This window comes from Rhinopithecus roxellana, chromosome 16 (assembly GCF_007565055.1).
Source record: "Rhinopithecus roxellana isolate Shanxi Qingling chromosome 16, ASM756505v1, whole genome shotgun sequence".
Taxonomy (NCBI): Eukaryota; Metazoa; Chordata; class Mammalia; order Primates; family Cercopithecidae; genus Rhinopithecus; species Rhinopithecus roxellana.
In genome coordinates, this window is record NC_044564.1 from 820,003 (window position 1) to 842,862 (window position 22,860).

Below are 22,860 nucleotides of genomic sequence, written 5' to 3' on the forward strand. Positions count from 1 at the left end.
TTGTCCCAACCTGAATCCACCAGCTTTCCCAAGAGGCCCTTTCCTCCTCCTGTGTTTTCCATTTCTGACAATGGTCAGGAACTTGGGAGTCATCTTAGACTCACTCCTCTTCTTCAACCCTCATCCAAGCCATAACCAGAAACTGTTAGTTCTGTCTGCTCAAAACTAGCTCCTTAATCAGCTCCAACCCTCCAGCCCCACTGCCCTGAGTTTGGTCACCATCATTCTTTACTCAGTGAACAGCAACAGCCTCCCTGCATCCTTGCCATGAATCCTGCCCCATTCACCCATCGCCGCAGAGCAGAGGAAGGGTTCATTCCTAGATGATTGTGTGAAATCTGTGCATGGCTTCCTGAGGTTTGCAGATCAAACTCTGAGCTCCTTAGCACATTCAAGATGTGCTAAAGATAAAGATGGTAAAGATCCTATGCAGTCTTTACCAACTGACTTCTGCTCAATTCTCTATCACATTTCTCATATCCTGCCTTGGCAGTGAGTCCTAAAACAGGACTGCCATTCATTCATTCACTCATTCATTTATTTATTCATATTGCCACTCCGCTCCCCACCCATTCTGCAAGTCTATCCCTCCAGAGTGCCCTTCTCTCCCCTCCTACTCACTTTGCCTGCACGGCTGCTACTCATCCTTCCTACCTTAGCCCAGGCTCCTCTGCTCTGAGAAACCATGTCTCTGTCCCATCAGGCTTATGGCCACTTCTTCCTCTGTGAGCCTGGACCACCCTGTGCTTCCCTCCAATATGGCTCAAATCCACTTACTTGCGTGTCTTCCCCACTGAAGTGAGGGTAACTTGACTCATCTCAGTCCCCAGCTCCCAGAACAGGGCACTACACATATGTCAACAAATACGTGTTTAATGCACGATGAAGTGAATTAATCCAGTGTGCAGCATCACGCACAATGCCTGGCCCACACTGCTTATTCAGTCACTAGTAGCCATTATCATCACTGCACTAGTATCTGGCCAGCCCCATGGTCTAGACCCTGGGCTCACCATGTCCACTTCTTGAGTAGACCGAGGGAACCATATCTTCACAGCTGACCTCCTGACCACCTGCTGACAGTTAAATAACCAGCTCTGCCACTTGTGGACCATTTGGTGTCTTCGTTGCTATGACAACCAAGTTGCAAGGACCACTTGGTTCAGTGCTCCTAGGCTGTTAGATTTGGATGGGGCCCATGGGATCACCCATCTAGCTAATCTCTTCCCAGAGAGGTACAAGGCTTTCCCAGGGCTCCACGGAACCAAAATGAAAGCCAGAGCTCTCACTTTGGTGCTCCTTGACCATTAGGGGGCCCTGGAGAAAGATCCTATGCAGAACCAGGTCATGCCTGCTGCAGGAAGCTGTGAACACACACTCTGCTTCTAGATGGTGAGAAAGAGGGGGCAAGATGCTGCCAAGTCTGGGAGGAAGGAGGAGCAGCCCAGAATCCAGGGTTGGGGAGAGGCCAAACAGGGGATGAGGCTGGATGGGGATCTTGGGGGATGCCATAGAGCAGTATAAAGGGTTTGAGGTGCTTCTCAAACTAGAATATGTTCATTCTAGAGCATGAGGAGGTATCCTGAGAGTAGGAAATGCAGATACACCAGGTTCTTCTCTCTGAAGTAGCAACTTACTGGAAGATTCAGGGGTGAGGGGAAAGGTTTTAGATTTGGGGAATTATAACAGCTTTTCCACACACGTGCACACTCTCATAAAAGTTCCAGAATCATGCTTTTCAATGGTGCATAGCTTGTATCTTTTTCTGAAAGTCCAGAGAGCAGAAAGAAGAAATTTGGGAATAGCAGTAGCCCCTGCTTTCAGCCAAGCCCCCTGCCTCCCTGCCAGGGTATGGGCCCATTCTCTTATGCTGAAAGGGCTTGGGGCAATCTAGGCAGTAGTAGGGGGCAGGGAGGGGTGGCCATAACCATCCCTGAGGATGACAGTGACAGATCAGAGCTGTGATATCACAAAGGACGTGGCAGAGGGCAGGGTCTGGAAAATCCTGTGCCCTTCCAGGGACTTGGCTGTGTAGGGGCCTTCCTGGAGTGAAAGCAGATGACCTGAGTTGGGGCAGATGAGATGGTCAGGTCTAGGGTTGGAGACCACACATGGAGACCTATGTTCACACCCTCAAGAGGCTACTTCCACAGGAAAGGGGCACAAGTGGAAGGAAACAGCCATGGGAATGCGGTAGGAAAATGGGGAGGGGTGTTCAGCCCAAACCCTCCCTCCCCCCAGTGACAGGATGAGTGAGGGAGAGGCCCACTAAACTCCCTCTGGAGAGGAGTCTAATGTTGCCAACCCTGGGTAGGTTTCCTTTCCTCTTTCTTGACTCTCTCATCCCTCATCTAGAACCACTTTGTCTCTGGGATGCTTAAAGAGAGCTAAACACACACACACGCACACGACACTTAGCAAGGATAATCCAATTCAAAGAACTAGCGTGTACCCCCAGTTTGCAAGCAATCCTAACACCATAAAAATAACAACTCTCGAGCCCTTTCTGAGCTGTTGTGCTAAGCGGTCCGTCAGCCCCACCCTGAGGTGGGCGCTATTTTATACTCACTTTGGAAAGACTCATGAGCAAAGCAGGGTCCAAAGAACACTAGAGCCGGGGCAGATGCACCTCCTTGAGGCTGGTACACCCTCCCTGGCTGCAGTGAGGGTGGGTTGCTGACAGCTCACTCCCTTCTCTGGAGAACTGCCCTCAGCTAAAGGGAGCTTCCTGGCCATGGGAGCCATGCCATGCCCCACACCCCACAGACAGCAGCCAACAACTGACTCACATTGGTGGAAAACTCCAGCCCCCTTGCTGAAAGGCGGGATCAGCTCTGTGGTGCCATCTGCGCTCCAGAGACCCCTGTGGGGCCAGGCTAAACTGGTATCCATCCAAGACAGAGCCCCTCCTGCCTCATCCTGCTTCCCTCCCCTTCTCCTAAGAGTACTCCCTCAAGAAATCACTTTCCCAAGCATCTCAGGCTCTGTTTGTAGGGACTTCAACCTAAGATGCCAGGTCACACAAATAGGAGGTGGTGGCACTGGCCTTGCCCCAGGTGCGTGTCGTCCCAGAGCCTGAGTGATTGACCCTTCACTCCTATCTACTGCCTCCCAGCTGAGGAGGCAAACCCCACTGGGTCTGAGCTGCTGGAGCTCAGCACTCAATCTGCAGCAACAGCTAACCGAGAAAAGTCATGCAGATGTTGAAGTGAAAGGATATAAATGGCAAATGCAATCCTGAGCCACTAAAATCGCTGGTGTGCATTTAAAAGTGCAGGACAGCAGAGGCGAGGAAGATTAGGGACCATGCCCTCTGGCCAGCCTTCCTTGCCTCTGGAGCATGGAATCTTGCAAGGAAGGTCAAGCTCAACCTTGAGCCTCAGCCTGACCTTTGGGTCGTCTGGAATCTCCTGCCACCCATGCATCTGTCTAGAACCCACCCAATGGCATCCTGTTTTCTCAGAGCCTAGCCTTGCAGACTACCTACTGTGCTGGGCTGCTGAAAATTCAAATGTCACAATGCTATATAAAGAGATGAGATGCTATAAATCCTTAAGGCAGCTGAGCTGTTAGAGGCTGGCCATGACCTGGGCCAGCAGGCACTGCCTAAGGCTTCAGAAGCCCAGGCCAGTCCTGTGCCCCAACTGTCTGGCTGCAGACCTGGAGTGGGCCCTAGAAGGTTAGCCTAGAATGTTCTCCAAAGTCCCTCCTGGCTCTGACAAACTGATCCCACACCCAAAATGAGTAGTCTCTTTTATTTAGCTAAAATTTGTCTTATTTAGACCCCATCCCCCACTGGAAATGTCCGTAAAGGTAGAGAAGCACACGCTTCATGCTCAAGGAAGGGAGCGAAGAGGGAGTAGCCCACAGCAGCCCAGTGGAAAGCATGGCATTTCTTTAAAGTTTATTCTTGTATCTTGAAAATTCATGTATATTTAACACTCCAATAATGTATCTATGTCATAAGTTAAAAATAATATCTTTTCATCTCCACGTCTCTGAGCAAACCTGGCCTGTGAGAAAGATGCACCATGTTTATTCTGCAGCTTTGCGTCCCCTTGGGGTGCCTGTATGAACTTCAGTTTCAGGCAGTCAGGATGGACTCCTGACCTGTGGGGGTGGCAGTTCTCCTCAGGTCTCTCCTATCTGGTTGGGAAAAAGGGAGTCAATTCCCTAAGGACTTGTTTTTGGCCAGAGTCGAGAGGGAGAGCACAGTTCCCACTAGGACTTTCCCACAGAGCAAGGGGAGGGCAGTCCTCTCAAAGCCTATCTTTGTAGTCAACTTATGACAGGCAGAATAATAGCTACATCCTGGCTGGGCACAGTGGCTCATGCCTGTAATCCTGGCACATTAGGAGGCCAAGGCAGGAGAATCACTTGAGCTCAGGAGTTCAAGACCAGTCCGGGAAACATGGAGAAACCCTGTCTCTACAAAAAATAAAAAAAAAATAAATATATATACACTTTTAAAATATATATATTTAAATATATATACTTTAAAATATATAAATATATATTTATATATATTATATATTATATAAACATATACAACATGTAATATATAATATATATAATATATATTTTAAAATATTTATATTTTAAAAGTATATATATATTTAAATATATATATATATAAATTGGCTGAGTGTGGTGGTACGTGCCTGTAGTCCCAGTTACGTGGGAGGCTGAGGTGGGAAGATTGCTTGAGCCCAGGAAGTTGAGGCTGCAGTGAGCTGTGATCACACCACTACACTCCAGCCTGGGTGACAGAGTGAGACCCTGTCCCCACTCCCCCAGCCCCCCAAAAAAGGCCACATCCTAATCGCCAGAACCTGTGAGTATGTTATGTCACATGGTAAAGGGAAAATGCACATTGCAAATGGAATTAAGGTTGTTTATCAGCTGATCTTAAAATAGGGAGATTTTCTTGGATTATCCAGGCGATAATGTATTCACAGGGTCCTTAAATGTATTCATGTATTCCACAGGGTCCTTAAACATGGCCGAGGCAGAGACAGTGATACAGTGTGGGAAAGGCTCCACTGACTATGGCTCCCTTTGAAGATAGAGGAAAGGGGCCGCCAGCCGAGGGATGCAGGTGGCCTCTAGATACTGGAACTAGAGTTTCCCGAAGGAACTTGGCCCTACTGACACCGTGATGTTGGCCTGTCAAGATTCATGTAGGACATCTGGCTTCCAGACAGTAAGATAAATTTGTGTTGCTTGAAGCTGTTCAGATTTGTCACAGCAGCAACAGGAAATGCAGATACCGCCCTCTCTGGAGAGGCCTGTCTCCCTCCCTCTCTGCTGGGGTTCTAGGACACTCAGTTGTTGCTGACTAGTCAAGCAGCTTTTCTGTTCAAAGCTGTCCCCTTAATGTGAGGCTTAAGGATCCCCACTAGTATTGTTGGAGAATTGGGCTATTTTTGTGAGTCACTTAAAAAAGAAAGCCAAACATGGCTCTAAATGGCAGAGACACATTTTCTTTTCCTTTTTTAAGAGTAGAAAGCCTGGCTCAATTTAGAGGGTCTTCATGATGTTGCACTGGGCCCAAATATTGCATTAATATAAAAAATAAAGATGAGAGCTTTCTGCTTATCTGTGTCTTTCTGTCATTCCCTAGCGCGTTTTTTTTTTTTTAACCACTCCTCCACTTAAGGCAAGTAAGTTGCAAAGCCACTTCATTCCTGTTTTATTACTAAGAAGAAATGCGGGGAGACAGGTCATTTAAAAATGGTGGGCATGAGTAACCTTGGAATGTTGAGAGGCTATGCAGGAATCTTTCTGCTGACTGAGGAGTGTGGGTGGACACGAAGCTTGGGAGGCATGCCGTGGAGGTTCAGAGCCAGTCTGTAGCTAGACTGCTGAGCCAGAATCTCAGCTCAGTCACTTAATCAGCTTCATGGCCTCAGGCTAGTTATTAAACTTCCCAGAGCTTCAGTTTCTCTACCTATAAAATGGGGATAATAATAGTACCTATCTTCAGAGCAGGTGGTGGCAAACACTTTCTATAAAGGTCCAGATAGTAAATATTTTAGGTCTCATAGGCCATATAGTTTCTGTTGCAATTACTCAATTCTGCCGCTGTAGCACAAAAGCAGCCAAAGACATTGTGGTAAATGGATGTATTCCTATAAAACTTTATTTACAAACACAGAGAGTGAGCCAGATTTGGCCCATGAGCTGTAGTTTGCTGACTGCTATTATAAAGTTATTGTGGGGATGAAATGAATTCATGAATCTGTGAGCACAAAGGGAGTGCTTAAAAGTGTCCTCCTTTGATGCTGAAGCAGAAGCGTTGGATGAGGTCAGAAGAAGAGACTGTGATAAGATGGCAAGAGAGAAGAGGAGCCCTTTGGAAAGAGGTGCCTACTGGCACAGCGCTGACGCAGGCAAGCAAGGCTCCTGTCTCCTCTGGTAAATTCACCTGCAATAGGGAAGCTCTGTGGTCCCAGAGACCCTAAATGAGTTGCTTACAATCTCTCAACTTTGCTTACTGTATCGAAGTTTGGAGTTTAGAAAGTCCTTTGTTATTATTTTAAGTTATTCATTAAAACATAGGGAATTCCATGGCTTCTTTCCCTGAAATTCCCTAATTTTATTATTTAGTGTTTTATTATTTAGTCTTTTCTCTATTCCAGCGTCTCTCAAGTTTCGAACATAATATCAACTACTGATTTTTCAGTCCCTGAGAGAGCCCAACAGTCTGCACATGGCGCATCACACAATTGGGATGGCCCAGTGCCCTCTCTACAGAGGAAGGCATCAAGGAGGGGACGGAGTCCAACCCCAGGTCCACTTGATTCAAAAGCCCCTGCTACGCTTGGTGCGGTGGCTCATGCCTGTAATCCAGCACTTTGGGAGGTCAAGGCGGACGGATTACCAAAGGTCAGGAGTTTGAGACCAGCCTGGCCAACACGGTAAAACACCATTGCTACTAAAAATACAAAAAGTAGCCAGGCGTGGTGGAGGGCGCCTGTAATCCCAGCTACTCAGGAGGCTGAGGCAGGAGAATCACTTGAACCCGGGAGGTGGAGGTTGCAGTGAGCCAAGATCACGCCACCACACTCCAGCCTGGGTGACAGAGTGAGACACACACCCAAAAAGCCCCTGTTCTGAGTTTCTGTCTGGGATGATGAAAAAGTTCTGGAAGCAGATAATAGGATGGTTGTACAACACTGTGAATGTACTTAATGTCACTGAAATGAACACTTAAAAATGGTTAAAATGGTAAATTTTATGTCACATATATTTTACTACAATAAAAAAACAAAGGGTCACAACTAGAACAGCTTCCCTATACTTTCTGAGTTCTGACAAAAAAGGAAAAAAAGAATGTTGGTGATTTCTGTACAAGTAGGGCATACAGTTCCTGATGGTGGAGGCAGGGGGCTGTGGATGGAAGGGACTTTTGGGGTATCTGATAAAGTTCTCTGACCTGTGTGCTGTTTGCCTTATGATTCATTTAGACATTCACTTGATTTCTGTGGCTTTTAAATTGCTGTTTCATTTCACAATAAAAGATTTTCTTTAAAAGTTCCTGTTCTTTCTACAAATATATTTGGTCTCCAGAGCACCTGGACTGAACTGGGGCAATTGCCCCTCTCATGTCAGTTCCAGACATAAGGGTCTGTGGATGCCCCATGGTTGAAATAATGCACCACCAATTCTTCCGAAAAATGGAAATACGAATACAGCGCAGAAGGCCACTTCGGGGAAGGTGCATGAAGCAACTGAAATGTCCAGAAAGGGAAATCCGACACCTGGATCTCTCCCCAGGAGTGCCCAGGACTTGGTCTGTGCAGAGCGGCTTCCCAGCCCCGCCTGGAAACAGCTAAACTTTAGCCACCCCCTGTTCAGAACAGGCTTGGAATGAGCTTAAAGGGCCTTGTGACTTCATCACACAGAAATGGTTTTATTTCCTGACTTTCTTGATACAAATTTCGATACACATCTGCTAAATCAGCCTTATTAATTTCATTATTCAGTTCCTCTGTGCTCTTGCCTTTTTTCGCCTGGGTGAACTGTCCAAGAATGGGAGAGAGATGTTATGCCTCCCAACGGTATTGTGTTTCTGTCAATTTCCCTCTCTATTTTTAACAGGCTTTTCTTTCTTTATTTCAGTGAGATGTAATTTAAAGCAATAATAGACTATGAGTGTGTTATTCTCAAGGTGGATTGAAGCCTTCTCTACAGAAAAGGACTCTCCTGAGTCCTGTTTGACACCTGTACCTTGAACACGCTTTGGTCTGATATGAATACTGGGATTCTTGCTGTAGTTTGATTTGCTTGGTAGACCTCAGCTCAACCTTTTACCTTTACCCTTTCAATATCACTTTGTTTATCTGAAGTCAATAGCTAGACTTCGTGTTTCGAAACACAATCTGAAAGCCTTTTCCTTTTGATAATGAGTTTGGCCTATTTGAACTTCCGGTCAGAATCAGTGTATGTGGTCTGTAATGATCTGTTTTGTGCTTTCTGGTTTTCATGTTTGCTTTCTATTTCGAAACATGGATGAGATTTCCTTTGCTTTATTTTTGTGTTTCTGCAGCTTCAGGTTCTGTTTGCATTATGGTATATTTACCACTGAGTTATTCAAAGCATTCTTTAGCTTACATCTCTCTAATTATGAAACTCATGAGCAAAATGGTCTCTTTTGAGTCCCTCTCCTAGTTAACGCCAGGAGTTAAGCACCCTTTTTTTTAAAAAATTCATCTCTTCTTAGGCCTGTGAAGGTAATTTGGATTTTTATATCTCAATTATGCCTATTGCCATATCTATTTTTGCATTATGTATAAAATTATATGTAATTTTTGCATCTGCATACACTTTTATAACAATTATTTAGACTTCGCTTTCCTTCCATGGGTTCCCAGGATCCCTGCTCAGCCATTTCTATCACGACCTCAGCCGTAAAGTATGCCCTCGCTCTTGGCTGGTTGACATCGGACTTCAGGATTAGCTTCAAGAAGGGGACCTGGCTGGAACATCGTGTGAGCCCCATACAGTGGAGAATGTCTCCCAGTTGCTCCACTGTCTCTGGGATTTAATGCTTCAGAGGAGTCGGAGAGTGGCCTGGTTTTTGCATCTCTATGGGAAGTTTGTTTTTTTCCTGGCCTAGATATTTGTAAGATTTTCTCCACGAAGTATGTCAAAATTTTGGCAAAACCTGTCTAAGTATGACTCTCTTTTCACCAGTTCTGCAGAAGCTGGCCAGTTTGCTCATATAGTCTGTACATTTCCATACAAAATTGTTGATTTTGTAGTTCAAAAACTGTAGAATAATGGAAATTTTGTATGGCCCAGTCTATAGTTCCAGGTCTGTCTTGAGCCCACTTAACTTTGTTTCCTATTAAAACAAACAAACAAACAAACAAAAAAAACAAACAAAAAAACCCTTCTTATTTGAAAACAGAAAAATTGTGGAGACTGTATACAGAGTTCCCATACAACCCCTCTTCCAGTTTTCCCTATTATTAATGTTTTATATTAGTATTTTGTGCATTTGTCACAATGAATAAATATTGATGTTATTATTAGCTAAAGCCCATTCTTTAATCAGATTTCCTTAGTCTTTTTCTCAAACATCCTTTTTCTCTTCCTGGATCCCATCTAGAATATACCACATTGTATTTAGTTGTCATGCCTCCTTCAGCTCCTTTTGGCTCAGGCTTTCTCTATTTTTGATGAACTAGACAGTTTGGGGGAGTATTGGTCAGGTATTTTGTAGGATGACCTTCAACTGTAATTTGTCTGATGTTTTTCTCATAGTTAGACTGGGGTTGTGGGATCTGGGGAAGAAGACCACAGAGGTAAAGTTATTTCCATCACATTATGTCAAGGGAGCTTTCAATGTGACTTATCACTGCTGACATTGACCTTGATTGCCTGGCTCCGGGAACGTTTGTCAGGTTTCTCGACTGTCAAGTTATTCTTTTTTATCCCCCCTCTTTTCCTACTGTACCCTTTGGAACAAAGTAACTTTAAGAAGTGTGTAGGGCCGGGCACGGTGGCTCAAGCCTGTAATCCCAGCACTTTGGGAGGCCGAGACGGGCGGATCACGAGGTCAGGAGATCGAGACCATCCTGGCTAACACAGTGAAACCCCGTCTCTACTAAAAATACAAAAAACTAGCCGGGCGAGGTGGCGGGCGCCTGTAGTCCCAGCTACTCGGGAGGCTGAGGCAGGAGAATGGCGTAAACCCAGGAGGCGGAGCTTGCAGTGAGCTGAGATCCGGCCACTGCACTCCAGCCTGGGCGACAGAGCGAGACTCCGTCTCAACAAAAAAAAAAAAAAAAAAAGAAGTGTGCAGTTATGACCTACCTCTTTGGAGTGTGAGGTATCTATGTAAGTTATTTTGAATTCTTCTGTGTAGGAGATTTGCCTATGCTCTCCCATTTATTAGTCAATCATTTACATAAGAGTAAACTGGTGGAGATTTACTTTATACTTTGGGTTATATTAAAATACTATAATTTTTGTGTTCAAATTGTTCCAGCTTTGGCCACTGGGAGCTCTGTCAATCAGCAACTGTACTCCCTTGATACAGCCCCACCAGTATGTGTATTACTCCTTACCTTCTGGTATTACAGAATACCCTAGAATCATCTTGTCTATTTCCTGCCCCACAGAACCAGCCATTTGTCTAAGGAGCCCTGGTTCCTTTTACTGGAGAATGGTGTTAGGAACCAAAATCTGGATGTTAGGTGTGCTCATTGCTACCATTTCTACTGTTTTGGATTTTGGTTCTGTTCTTGTCCTGGATTTCCCTTAGGAAAACTCCCTTCTCCAGTATCCACAACTGTTATCCTTTATCTCACTGGATTGATCTCTTTGGTGATTTCCTCTGAATTTTGGGAAAGTATTTCAAGTTTGTCCTCCACCTTATTGATTTCTTATTTTTCTTAGCTTTAATTCTGCTCTCTACTACCTCCAATGCAGATTCCAGTTCTACTATTCGATATCTGGTTTTCTTGCCTGTCCTCTGTACCTCGTTCTCCATCTTATCCCACAAGAACTCAGAAACTTGCTTTTCCGCTGAGGTTTCCAAAAGTAACTACCTTCCCGTCATTCCTGAGTATTATGTCCTTGTATTCTCTGGTGCATTTTGTCCAGACTTGGTATTTCATTCACACACACTCAACAAACAGTTGAGCAAATTAGGTTGGGGTTTAGGTGATGGGAAACAGAAGAGTGACCAAGACAGACAGAAATTTCTGCTTCCTGGAGCTTACATTCTAATGGGAGGAGACAGATGATAAAATACCAGGTAAAATGAATAGAAGGCCAGATACTGTTAGAGGTTGAATGGTGTCTCCCCAAAAAATATATTGAAGTCATAACCCCTAGTACCTCAGAATACGACCTGATTTGAGAGCACGGTCATTGCAGATGTAACTAGTTAGGACAAGGTCATACTGGAATGGGGAGGCTCTTATCTAACATGACCAGTGTTCTAAAAAGACAATATAAAGAGAAGAGAGGACATGCCATGTGTGGTAGAGATTGGTGTGATGCAGTGGTGAGCCACAAACTGCCAAGGATTACCAGTGACTACAGCAGCCAAGAGAAAGGCATGGAAGAGTCCTAAGCCTTTGAGAGAGCACATTCTGTTGTTATAAACCACCTAGTTTGTGGTACTTTGTTGCAGCAGTCCCAGGAAATGAAAATAGGTATCGATCAGTGAAATGGAGGAGAAAATTAGCAGAAAGGGGCAAATGGGAGTTGGAGGAACAGGGATTTCAATTTTTAAATAAAGTGTTCAGGGAAAGCTTCTGGGAGAAGGGGGTGACTAGACAAAGACTGCAAGAGGCACAAGAAGGAGCTGTGCAGGTGTCTGGGTGAGGGGAGCCTTTGCCAACAGATGAGGACTCTGTCATTGGTGCTGCTTTCCCGGCTTATGCGATGCCAGAATCCTTTCTCAGAAGTACATGCAGGGCAGTGGAGAAAGCTGGGCCATGACATTGCCCAGACATGGGTTTGAATCCCAACCCACCATTTTTCAGTTGGGTGTCTTGGGGTAGTTGCTAACCTCTTTGAGTCTCGAGTCCACATCTGTGAAACAGGAATACAACAATTCCCTCCATCTGAGGGCTTTGGGGAGGATGAAATGAGCAAATAAAGTGAAGGGCTCTGCACAGGGCCTGGCCTGTGGTCAATGCACTGGAAAGGTGGCTATTTCAGCTGTTATTTTCATTATGGTTAATGTCGGTGCTACTTCTGTTGGAGTTGGTTGGCTGATGGGCAGAGAGCCCAGTTCCATCCCCAGTTTCTTGCTGACTTTCAGCTAGTATCTCTGCTCTGCACACAAAGGTTCTTTAAACATTAAAGTCCGTAGATGCTGGGCCTCTGGAGCTCAGGGAGCTATTTCAAGTGCCCGGCATGGGGAGATGCCCCTGCGTGTGGCATGAGAACGTCAGCGCAGCTGCAGGCCCTCCCCTCCTCTCCCAACCCTGCCCCAGATGCTTCCTGCAGAGCAGCCACCCCACCCCTGAATCCTCCAGGCCCCACATAGCCTGTGACACTGCAGGGGGGAGACCTGGCTCCAGCCACCTGGGCTGTCAAGCAGGCCCTTCCCTGACTACTGTGTCCTCATCTGCAGAGGCTCCCGAGGCTGAAATGTGACCCGCAGGCTCTGCGTCTGCTCTGGAGGAGGTGGTAGACAACTGATACGTTGCTTTCCTTGCTCCCCTCTCTGGGCTTTGGGCTCCCCATCTGTGAACTGCAGGATTTAGAAGGCAACTGCTGTAAGCTGCTACCTGCTCTGACTGATGTAACCTGGGACCCACACAAGACAGAAGGGACGTATCTGCAGTTGGCATCCGGGGTCTCCATGCCAATGACTTCAAGGGAGTGCCTGAAGGAATGGAGGAGAGGGGAAGAGGAATCTGATAGCTCTGGTGACACTGGCATCTGCTTACAAACCTCCAGGAAGTCCCCAGGATAAAAGATCAAACTTCTAAGCTTGGCATTCAAGGCTCCTGGGAACTGACTTCCGTTTCAGCCTCCCTTCTACCCCACTCCAGGTACTTCTGCCTCTGTGGAATCCCTGCTGATCCTAAGCCATGATGAGCATGCCTACCCTACCCTCTGATCTTCCCTCCTACCATGCCGGGCTCCTGTAGGAGGGGATCCCCCTCTTCCTCCAACACCAAATGTTGTCTCTTTATGGAGCCTTGTCTGAGCCCTCTCCCCAGGTGGGATGAGTCACTTCCTCCCTTTGTTCCCAGGCCCCTTTGTTCCTGTTTCCCCTGAGAGGTCTTTCTGTCTTCTTCACCACGCTGGGAGCAATATGAGGACAAGGTCAAGGCCGATGATGTCTGTGAGCCCAGGAGAGGGTCTGGTTTATAAAAACTGTATGAGAGAGTTTGTAGAATGAATGGACAAATGAAAGTTAGAGACTGACTTACAACTGGGGAAACTTCTAGTTGACCCTGTTTCTAAAGTGAGTGTCACCGGATAGGGGTCAGGAGCCTGGGCTTTCAGTTGCGACAACAAGACTTCTTTGCTGTGGGCTTTCTGCAAGACAGTTCCTCTCTCTATGACTCTTCAAAACAGACATGATAATCATGTGTGCCCCGCTTGCCCCTGAGACTGTGTCGAGAGATATAAAACCATCAGGAAAGTGCTCAGTGGCTGTGCACCTGCAGCCAGCACCTCTGGCCAGTGTTGGACAGCAAGGAAGGAAAAGCCAAGGGAAGCTAATTCCTGGGAGCTTCTCCTGTCTGGGATGCCAAGGTGGAAATGAACTTGAGACCCAGACCATACTTGAGGCTCTTTCATAGTCAGGTAATTTGGGCACCCAGGGCACTGAGATCAGTCTGCCATTCACCCTGTGGCTAGCCACACCTACCTTCAGCTTTTTGACACTGGTACAGGGATCATTGGAGAAGCTCTCGGTGTCTGAAATCTCAATGTCTTCGCCATACAGAACGCCAGTCAGGTCGTTCCGCACCTGTCAGCAAAGAGAAAGCAGAGGGTGGGTGTGCTGGGGACCACAGGAAGGGTCAGTTCAGAGGGGTCATCCTGGGGAAGTCAATTGGGCAAAGTGAGTTTCTCTACTCCACCGACAATGCAAAGTAAGTGGTTTTGTTTTACATTATTAACTAGACCGGCCCATGAAAACTTGAGGATTCCCCAGTCCCACCCTGCAACTGACACATGGATACAAGGAGGCCAGAGAGGGAAGGGACTTTCTAAGATTGCCCAGGGAGTTCCTGCAAGAGTCAAGATTAGCACCTTTGCTGGTGTTTCTCCGCCACATCACACTGTCTCCAAATCAGGCTATTCAATTACGTCTTTGTTAATATGTTGCATTATTTATTTGCAACATTATTTCACTTTATGGTGAGGAAATAGCTAAGATATTCAAAGATAATACAGAGTAGAGGAAAGAGGAAAGAAGTATGGAACTTGCCTGTGATGTTAAACATAACTATGTGTCTACTGACACATAGAATGAGGAATATCTATGGATGTGAAAAGCAAAGAGCTGCAAACTCCAGGGTTACCAGGACCAGCCAGTGTGTGAACTAGCCTGTATGGAAGGACGTTACAGAATGATAGGGCTGGGCATGGGCTCACACCTATAATCCCAGCGCTTTGGGATGGCAAGATGGTGGGATTGCTTGAGCCCAGGAGTTCAAGACTGCAGTGATCCATGATCATGCCACTGTACTCCAGCCTGGGTGACAGAACAAGACCTTGTCTCAACAGAGCAAAACAAAACAGAAGACAGCAACAGTTGGTTGCTGAGTTAGAAGGTGGGTCAAGGGTTACCAGATCTGATTTTTTTGGGGAAAATCAGAAATTCAGACTTTTAAAATATAAAATCCCCTTATTTTTAAATGTGGATACATTTTGAATTAAAAAAAAAAAAAAAAAAAAAAAAACAAAGTAAGGATCGAACTACATAAACTTAAAGTCTGTATCTGGCCTGTGGCCGTGGCTGTGCACCCTCTGACATAGAGTGATGGAAACTGACTTTGTGTTTTGGTAGCAAGAACTAGGTTGGGGTTAGGGGATTCAGCTTCCAGGTCCTGCTGTATCACTGACTTGCTTGTGACCTCAACCTCTCGTGTGATCCTCCCCTTCTCTGGGCCTCAGTTTCTTCCTCTTTAGGAGATGCTTTAAGCATTTCTTGTTCACACCCATTAGCATGGCTATTACCAAAAAGCAAAACCACAAGTGTTGGTGAAGATGTGGAGAAACTAGAACCCTTGTGTATTGCTGGTGAAAATGTAAAATGCTGCCGTTGCTGTGGAAAACAGTATGACAGCCCCTCAAAAAAGTAAATATAGAATTACCACATGATCCAGCTATTTCACTTCTGGGCACATACCCAAAAAATTGAAAGCAGGGACTTGACAGACAATTTACATCCATGTTCATAAGGGCAAGTGTTCACTGTAGCTAAAAGGTAGAAGCAACCCAAACATTCACTGCTCGATGAATGGATAAACGAGCTGCGGTATATACAGACAGTGAAATATTATTCAGCCTTCAAAAGGAATAAAATTCTGACACATGCTACAACATGGATGAACCCTGAAGACATCATGCTATGTGAAATAAGGCAGACACAAAAGGACAAATATTGTATGACCTATTCATACGAGATACTCAGAGTAGTCACATTTATAGAGACAGAAAGTAGAATGGTGGTTACCAGCAGCTGAGGGGAGGAGGGGATGAGGAGTGATGGTTTAATGGGCACAGAGTTTCAGTGTGGAATGATAAAAAGAAAAAAGTTCTGCAGATGCAGTAGTGATAGTTGCACCAACATGTGAATATACTTATTGCTACTGAACTGTATCCTTATAAACGGTTAAAATGATAAATTTTCTGTTATGTATATTGTACCACAATAAAAAAGAACTTCTTATTTCAACACTTGGTGGATCCTTGTAATGTATCCATCAGAGCATTTTGGATAATCTGGCCCTAAATGTCACAGGATGGTCACCACCAAGGAAGGGAGACAAAAGAGACTGTGACGGGAGCTGCCATCTTTTATTTCTTTGAGAGAAACATGCAGCAAATGGAGCCAATGTGAACATGTAATCATTCTGGCTAGCAAGTCCATGGGTGTTTAGATTACTCTGAATGCTTGAAATGCCTTGTGATCAATGTTTTGTAAAAAGAAAGACGCTGTCCCAGTCAGGGTGATCCTTGTCCATCCTTCGTTTTTACCTCAACTTGATGGAAGATTGGTGACTAGTCAATGCGGGAGAAAAGTTAACTTTTCCATTAGAGTTTATTTCTGTTGTCTCAAATCCTTTTGGATACAAGGGGGTCCCATGATGAGTTCTGAGTATCACGAGGGTGTTGTGGAACAACAGTCATTATTAAACAGGGAAAACATGCACACGTGGCCCTCCTGGGAGGAGCTCAATGCGTGAGCTCCTGGAAACACACAGTCAAGCCTTGGCTCTCCACTTGCATGGCACCCACATTCTGAGAAACCACCCAAGCTCTCAAGTCTCAGTTTTTACACCTCTAAGATGCGGGCGATACAGCAAGTAGCTCACGGGGTTGACTCAAGGCCCACCAAAAACACCGAAGATGTGGAATGGCTTTGTAAACTCTAAAGTTCTACACACCACTTAGAAGTTGCAGTGATCATTCCCAGGCAAATGGCAAAGCATCAGGGCAGCAGCGGCTTGGGTATCCACATGTGTGTACTAATGTGTGCATGGAAGCTATTATATAAACATGGCAGAATAAAACGTTTTATAGGTGGTCAGACCTCAAAACAAACGGACAAAACACACCCTAGACGTCATCTCATCCCTCCCCTCATTTCACAGATGAGGAAACTGAAGTGTGATTCCCAGTCCTGGCTGGCTCTTCTGGATTCTACCAGATGTGGACAGTTTCAGAGGCCCAGTGAACCAGAACAGGCCAGAACGGATGATCAGTGAGGTCAGCCACTCACCGCCCATAATCTCAGCACCAAGGAGTCTGTGCTCACCTCAAGTATTTATCCTAACGGACTTTCTGGGGAAAGCAAATGGAGGCAATCAGTAATATTATAAATGACGTTTTAAAGTAACAAAAACATAGAAAAGAAATAATGTAATAGATCTTCCTCACAAGCGAAAAAAATTTACATGCTCCTTAAGTGGGTAGAAAGACCCTTTAGTGCACTGATGGAAGATTTACTAAGAAAATTTGTAAATACCTGGGTTTCCTTCTGTAACTGCAGTTATCTCTTGTTTAAAACAGAGCCAGGCCAGGCGCGGTAGCTCACGCCTGTAATCCCAGCACTTTGGGAGGCCAAGGCGGTTGGATCACCTGAGGTCAAGAGTTCAAAATCAGCCTGGCCAACATGGCGAAACCCCATCTCCACTAAAAATATAAAAATTGGCCAGGCAGTAGTGGCATGTGCCTGTAATCCCAGCTACTTGGGAGGCTGAGGCAGGAGAATCACTTGAACCCGGGAGGCAGAGGTCACAGTGAGTCAAGATCACGCCATTGCACTCCAGCCTGGGCAACAGAGCAAGACTCTGTCTCAAAAAACAAAAAAACAAAAACAAAAAGAAACAAACTAAAACTGGAGCCAATGTCTTGCCATTAATTTCATTTCTGCAAAATGATTTCCTTTTTTCTGTTAATCTCCTGTATAAAAATAGAAGTATATTCTTCTCGGAAAGGAATAACTCTTAATTTCTAATAAAATAGAGTCACACACACACACAACATACTCTCTCTCACACACACACACACACACACACAAAGTATGGCAGGGGGTGCCCCTGGGGGCCTAATTTGCATATTGGGCCAAGTGAGGCAGCCACCAGGAGTCTGATTTGCTGAAAGCTTTGGGCATCCTGAGAGGGATGGGGAGAGATGGGTAATGATGGGCAGGGGAAGTTAGAAGGCTGCCCCTCACCTGGAAGGGAGCCCCAGGAGGGCAGGAGACACAGACTGACAGGCAGTGAGGAGAGCTGTGAGCAGGCACCCAGGGCTGCTGGAAGGGAGGTGAGGAAGGACTGGGCTCCCTACAGGCCAGGGCCTCTCAGGTTACCCAAAGAGGAAAACTCTTCCCGCTTCTGGTACAGCGGATCCAGGACCTGGCCAAGGAACAAATCCACAAGGAGCTGAAGACATTTGGCATGGAGAGGAACGGATGGGTCAGAGCCCCTGGAATAAATAATCTGCGATAAGAGGCTTGGAGGCAATACTTGTTAACTCGACACCTCCTCCTCACCCCCGCTACAAGAACTGTGAGTTCGTGCCAGAAAGCATGTCCCTGAAGCAGTGGTTCTCAAACAGTGGCCCCTGCACCAGTAACACCAGCACCATCTGAGAACTTGCTAAAAATGCAAACTCTCCAGCCCTGCCCAGAACTACTGAATCAGATACTACGGGGTGGGGTCCAGCACCGCTCTCCAGGTAATTCTATGTTTAGAGAAATATCTTCTAAAGGAAGCAGGATAAGTTTTAAGTAAATGATTGATAATTGTGTGAAAAAAAAGTGTAATGGCTTGGATATTTTCCCCTTGGTTAGGAGATCAGAATGTATTAACTGAGCAAGGCAATTGACAAAGGGTGATTAAGACTAGGAACCCCACCACCCCCTGCTTTTTTTTTTTTTTTTTTTTTTTTTTGAGACAAAGTGTCACTCTTTCACCCAGGCTGGAATGTAGCAGCACGATCTGGGCTCACTGCAACCTCCGCCTCTCAGGTTCAAGCGATTCTCCTGCCCCGGCCTCCCGAGTAGCTGAGATTACAGGTACCTGCCACCACGACCAGCTAATTTTTGTATTATTAGTAGAGACGGGGTTTTGCCATGTTGGCCAGGATGGTCTCAAACTCCTGACCTCAAGTGATCCACCTGTCTTGGCCTCCCAAAGTGCTGGGATTATAGGCGTGAGCCACTGCACCTGGCCAGGAACTATATTTTAAAAGGTATCACATCTAGAATGAAGGAAGGGACAATCCCTCTGCAATCCATCTCAGACCACACATAGAGCCCTGGGCTCAGTTCTGCCTTCCTTTATCAGGGTAGCGACAAAGTGGTTCACACTCAGAGGAGAGAGGTGTGACTAGGACAGGGACCAAGAACCTTTTAGGGAGACCATGGGCACCAGCTGGAGAGCGTAAAGGTCACAAAGGGTGAAACCAATGACTCCTCAGGCTCCTGTGCAGCTTTGGGAATCAAATAGCCAAATACAAGTCTGTTAATACTTCAACTCAGACTTCAAGTTCTAGGAAGTCCCACATTTTTCATAAAGCTAAGAGCCAGGAGAAATCCGTGGCATTGAGGGAAAGCCAGCAGTGGGGACAGCCCCACTCATGCTGACCAGGGAGAAAATGCCGCCAGGTCAGATCAGCCATCAGAACAGCAGAGATGAGTGCGTCTGCCCACAACCTCCCTCCCAGCTGGTTCACGGGGCTGTGGGTGAAGAGAGTGACAGGGACTTGTCACTCCAATAAAGCCATCACAATGGCTTCGCTCTTGCAACTGACTGAGCACACAACCTCCGTCCGCACACTAGGCATGGGAGTGCACAGTCTTTATGCATGCCTGCAAGACATAGCGGGAGAAGGGGAGGGGTTGGAGGAGGAAAAGGAGATGAGAGAAAAAGGTGGAAAGCAAATGGAATCGGGAAAGGAGTGTAGGTAAACGAATGACTAAGAAGAATCTTCTCACTCAGCATTTAATTGAGTTCATGTAACCCGTTTAAGCCTAATGTGGGTCCACACTGTCCCATTAGGGAGGCTGGTCCCCACTTCTGAGAAGGCCACAGTGCCACTCCATTGCAAAGTCTCCTCCCTGCTCTGAAACCTACACCTCTCCATTAAACACAGAACAGCTGCCAGAGGACGTCAGGCACTGCCCTCTCTCTAGAATCACCCAGTCTTGCGTTTATCAAATCACTGCATGACCTGCCGCCTCATGCAGTGATATGATGGGCCAAATCACTGTGTGGGCCAGTCTGTTCTCTCCACCCACACTGTCTCTGCTTTAGGGCCCCAGGACTGTATCTGCACGCCCTGCCAGGCTCCCATCCCCTGCAACTCCCTGCTACCCACAGGTAGGGCCAGTGAACTCCTGGCTCCTATGGATCCCCCCGCTTGGCACTGGACACTCCTGCCCTCCATGGATGCAAGGTGAGGGGCCTGAGGTCAGGAGCCTTGGGGTGCAGCCCTCAGTGAGCCTGGCAAGGGACCTTCTCTGACTTCAGGCTCTCAATCTGAGCTCTTGCTTCATTCCTGGGACTGAAATTCTCTCTCATGCCCAGTCACTGCCTGGCTTCTGGGCGTAAGCACCTTCCCGAGCAGCCACTCACCACTTTGGATTTTCCACAATGGGCTCTGTTTGTCCCTACCAGTCCCACTCCTTCTTTCACTCACTTATCCACCCACTCATTCATTTCTGATATTGACATCTCTTCCGTTTCAGGAACCATCTGAGATAGCACCGGGCCTCTAACGATGACCAAAACTGTTCACTCTCCTGGATCTCTGTCTAGTGAGGGCAAGAGGCATTCATCAGCTGACTGTCCCAGAGAATGTGTAAATGTTCACTGAGACAAGGGCACTCAAGTTCAGGGGCAGGCTTCTGGGAGAGGCTGTAGCAGAGGAGTCAGCCCCAGACCAGGAGGTATGGCAGGGGGAAGGACTCCAGGCCGAGGAGCAGCATGTGTACGTCCTGTGACGGGAGGGAGTTGGTGGAAAAACTAAAAGAATGTCCCAGTGGGCTAAATGTAGAACCTAAAGCAGGGCTTGGGGGAGGCTGTCGGAATGAACTGAGAAACTGGTAGGTGAGGGCAGCCCGGGCAGGCCTTCGAGTTCACATAAAGGACCAGGTCTTGGCCCTAAGCACAGTGGTAACCCAGGATGAGGTTTTTTTTTTTTTTTTTTGAGACAGAGTCTCGCTCTGTCGCCCGGGCTGGAGTGCAGTGGCCAGATCTCAGCTCACTGCAAGCTCCGCCTCCTGGGTTCACGCCATTCTCCTCCCTCAGCCTCCTGAGTAGCTGGGACTACAGGCGCCCGCCACCGCGCCCAGCTAATTTTTTTGTATTTTTAGTAGAGACAGGGTTTCACTGTGGTCTCGATCTCCTGACCTTATGATCCGCCCGCCTCGGCCTCCCAAAGTGCTAGGATTACAGGAGTGAGCCACCGCGCCCGGCCCAGGATGAGGTTTTAAGTGATGGAGTGACATTATTAGAACTATGATTTGAAAGAGTTGCTCAGGCTGCTGTGAGACCACTGAGGGGCAGGGACATGAGGGGAAGAAGAAGGGCAGGGAGGGGCTCCAGCAATGGTCCAGGCGAGGGATTCTGGAGGCTAGATGATATGATACAGGAGGTGGCAAGAAGTGATCGGCTTGGGGGTACATTCAGAATAACTAATAATCTGTATTAGCCATCTGCTGCTGTGCAACAAATTACCCCAAAACTTAGCAGCTTAAACCAATATGCATCCACGGTCCCCCACAGTTTCCATGGTGAGGAATGGGGAGCAACTTAGCTGGGGGTTCCTGGCTCAGGGTCTTTCAGGAAGTTGTGGTCAGGATGCTGGCTGGGGCTGCTGTCACCTAAAGACTTTGGGACTACATGTTGGGATCACCTGGGGAGTTTTAGAAACTGCTAATGCCCTAGCTGCATCCTAAACCAATCAGAACCTCTGGGATAGGACCCGGGTATCTGTATTTTTACAGCTTTCCAGGAGTTTCCAATGTGTAGCTAAAGTGGCTACTGATTAGGGGTAAGAGCAACAGAATCATCAAGCTCACGGCTCTGTTGCCAGCCTGCCTGAAAACCCCTGAGCCCCCTGTCCCCATCTCCTCCAGACCCAGGGCACCAAGATTGCTCCCCAGCTCTCACCTGCCCCCTCTAGTGGGTACATCTCATCTTTAATCCCCAGGCCCTTCTACTCCTGGCCCTTAGCACCCCAAGCAGACCCTGACTATGACAGAGGAGAAAATGGAGAGAAGGAAAGGAGGCAGGAGGACATGAGAGAGAAAGCAAGAAAGGGAGAAGAGAGAAGCAGATTATTACAGCAACTTGCTACCACATTCAGACCACATGTCCCACACCGAGAAGGCTCCCAAGGGCAAGTGAAATTCACAGCCAGTGGCTGGGGGCTGCAGAGAGCTCCAGAGATCTCAAGGCACTTGGCTTCTATGGCCAGTAGTTCCCCAGACAACTTCCCTAATGAGGCCACTGCACCAGCAGAGGAACCATCCAGAAAGGCACAGATCCAGGTGAAGACGGGAAGAACCAGGGCTGCGCCACATGCACTTTACAACTCTGAAAATTCTCATTAGGTTACGAAATGAACTGAGAGCAAAGCGAATTCTCAGCTCTCCTATGGAAGCTGAGGTAACCTACTTTGTCATTCAAATGCACTCGCTATATATAGCCACGAATTGTGCCGAAATGTCACTCCTCTTACCTGACTAAAGTGTATAATTATAGATTTACTTCTATTCATTCATGAAATGTGTCTTCACTTGATTAAACAGTTCATTCAAGGAAAATCCATTAAAATATGGAACATGTTAAAATGTGGCTCCTTAGAGGCAGAGGGCACCGTTGTAGCTAAGATGCTAATTAGGATAAACAGGCATTTGAAACACTCAAATCTTTGAATAATTCAGGCCACTTTTACTGGGGCTGGAGCTCCCCAGGAACTGCCATTAATTTAAGCTAATTAAAAAATTAGCCTGGAGAGGCGTAGACCAAAGCTGACTTCAAACACAGGAGAGCCATCATGTAGCAGGGGGGACACAAGGCGCTGGGCACCCCCATGGTGCTGGAGCACCAACAGGTAAGATGGTTCAGGAAATTAGATTTTGGCCCAATGCCAAAAAACCCACAGCTTTCTAATGACGGAGAAGGTGGTTTT

At 46.7% G+C, this 22,860-nt stretch overlaps 1 protein-coding gene across 1 annotated transcript in view; it reads right to left on the reverse strand.

Moving 5' to 3' along the window:
• Positions 1–22,860, reverse strand: part of GABBR2 (gamma-aminobutyric acid type B receptor subunit 2) — a 420,626-nt gene that overhangs the window by 192,065 nt on the left and 205,701 nt on the right. Inside the window, exon 4 of the mRNA XM_010357632.2 lies at positions 13,853–13,954. Within this exon, the coding sequence (XP_010355934.2) occupies positions 13,853–13,954 (102 nt within the window). The remainder of the gene's footprint in view (positions 1–13,852; positions 13,955–22,860) is intronic.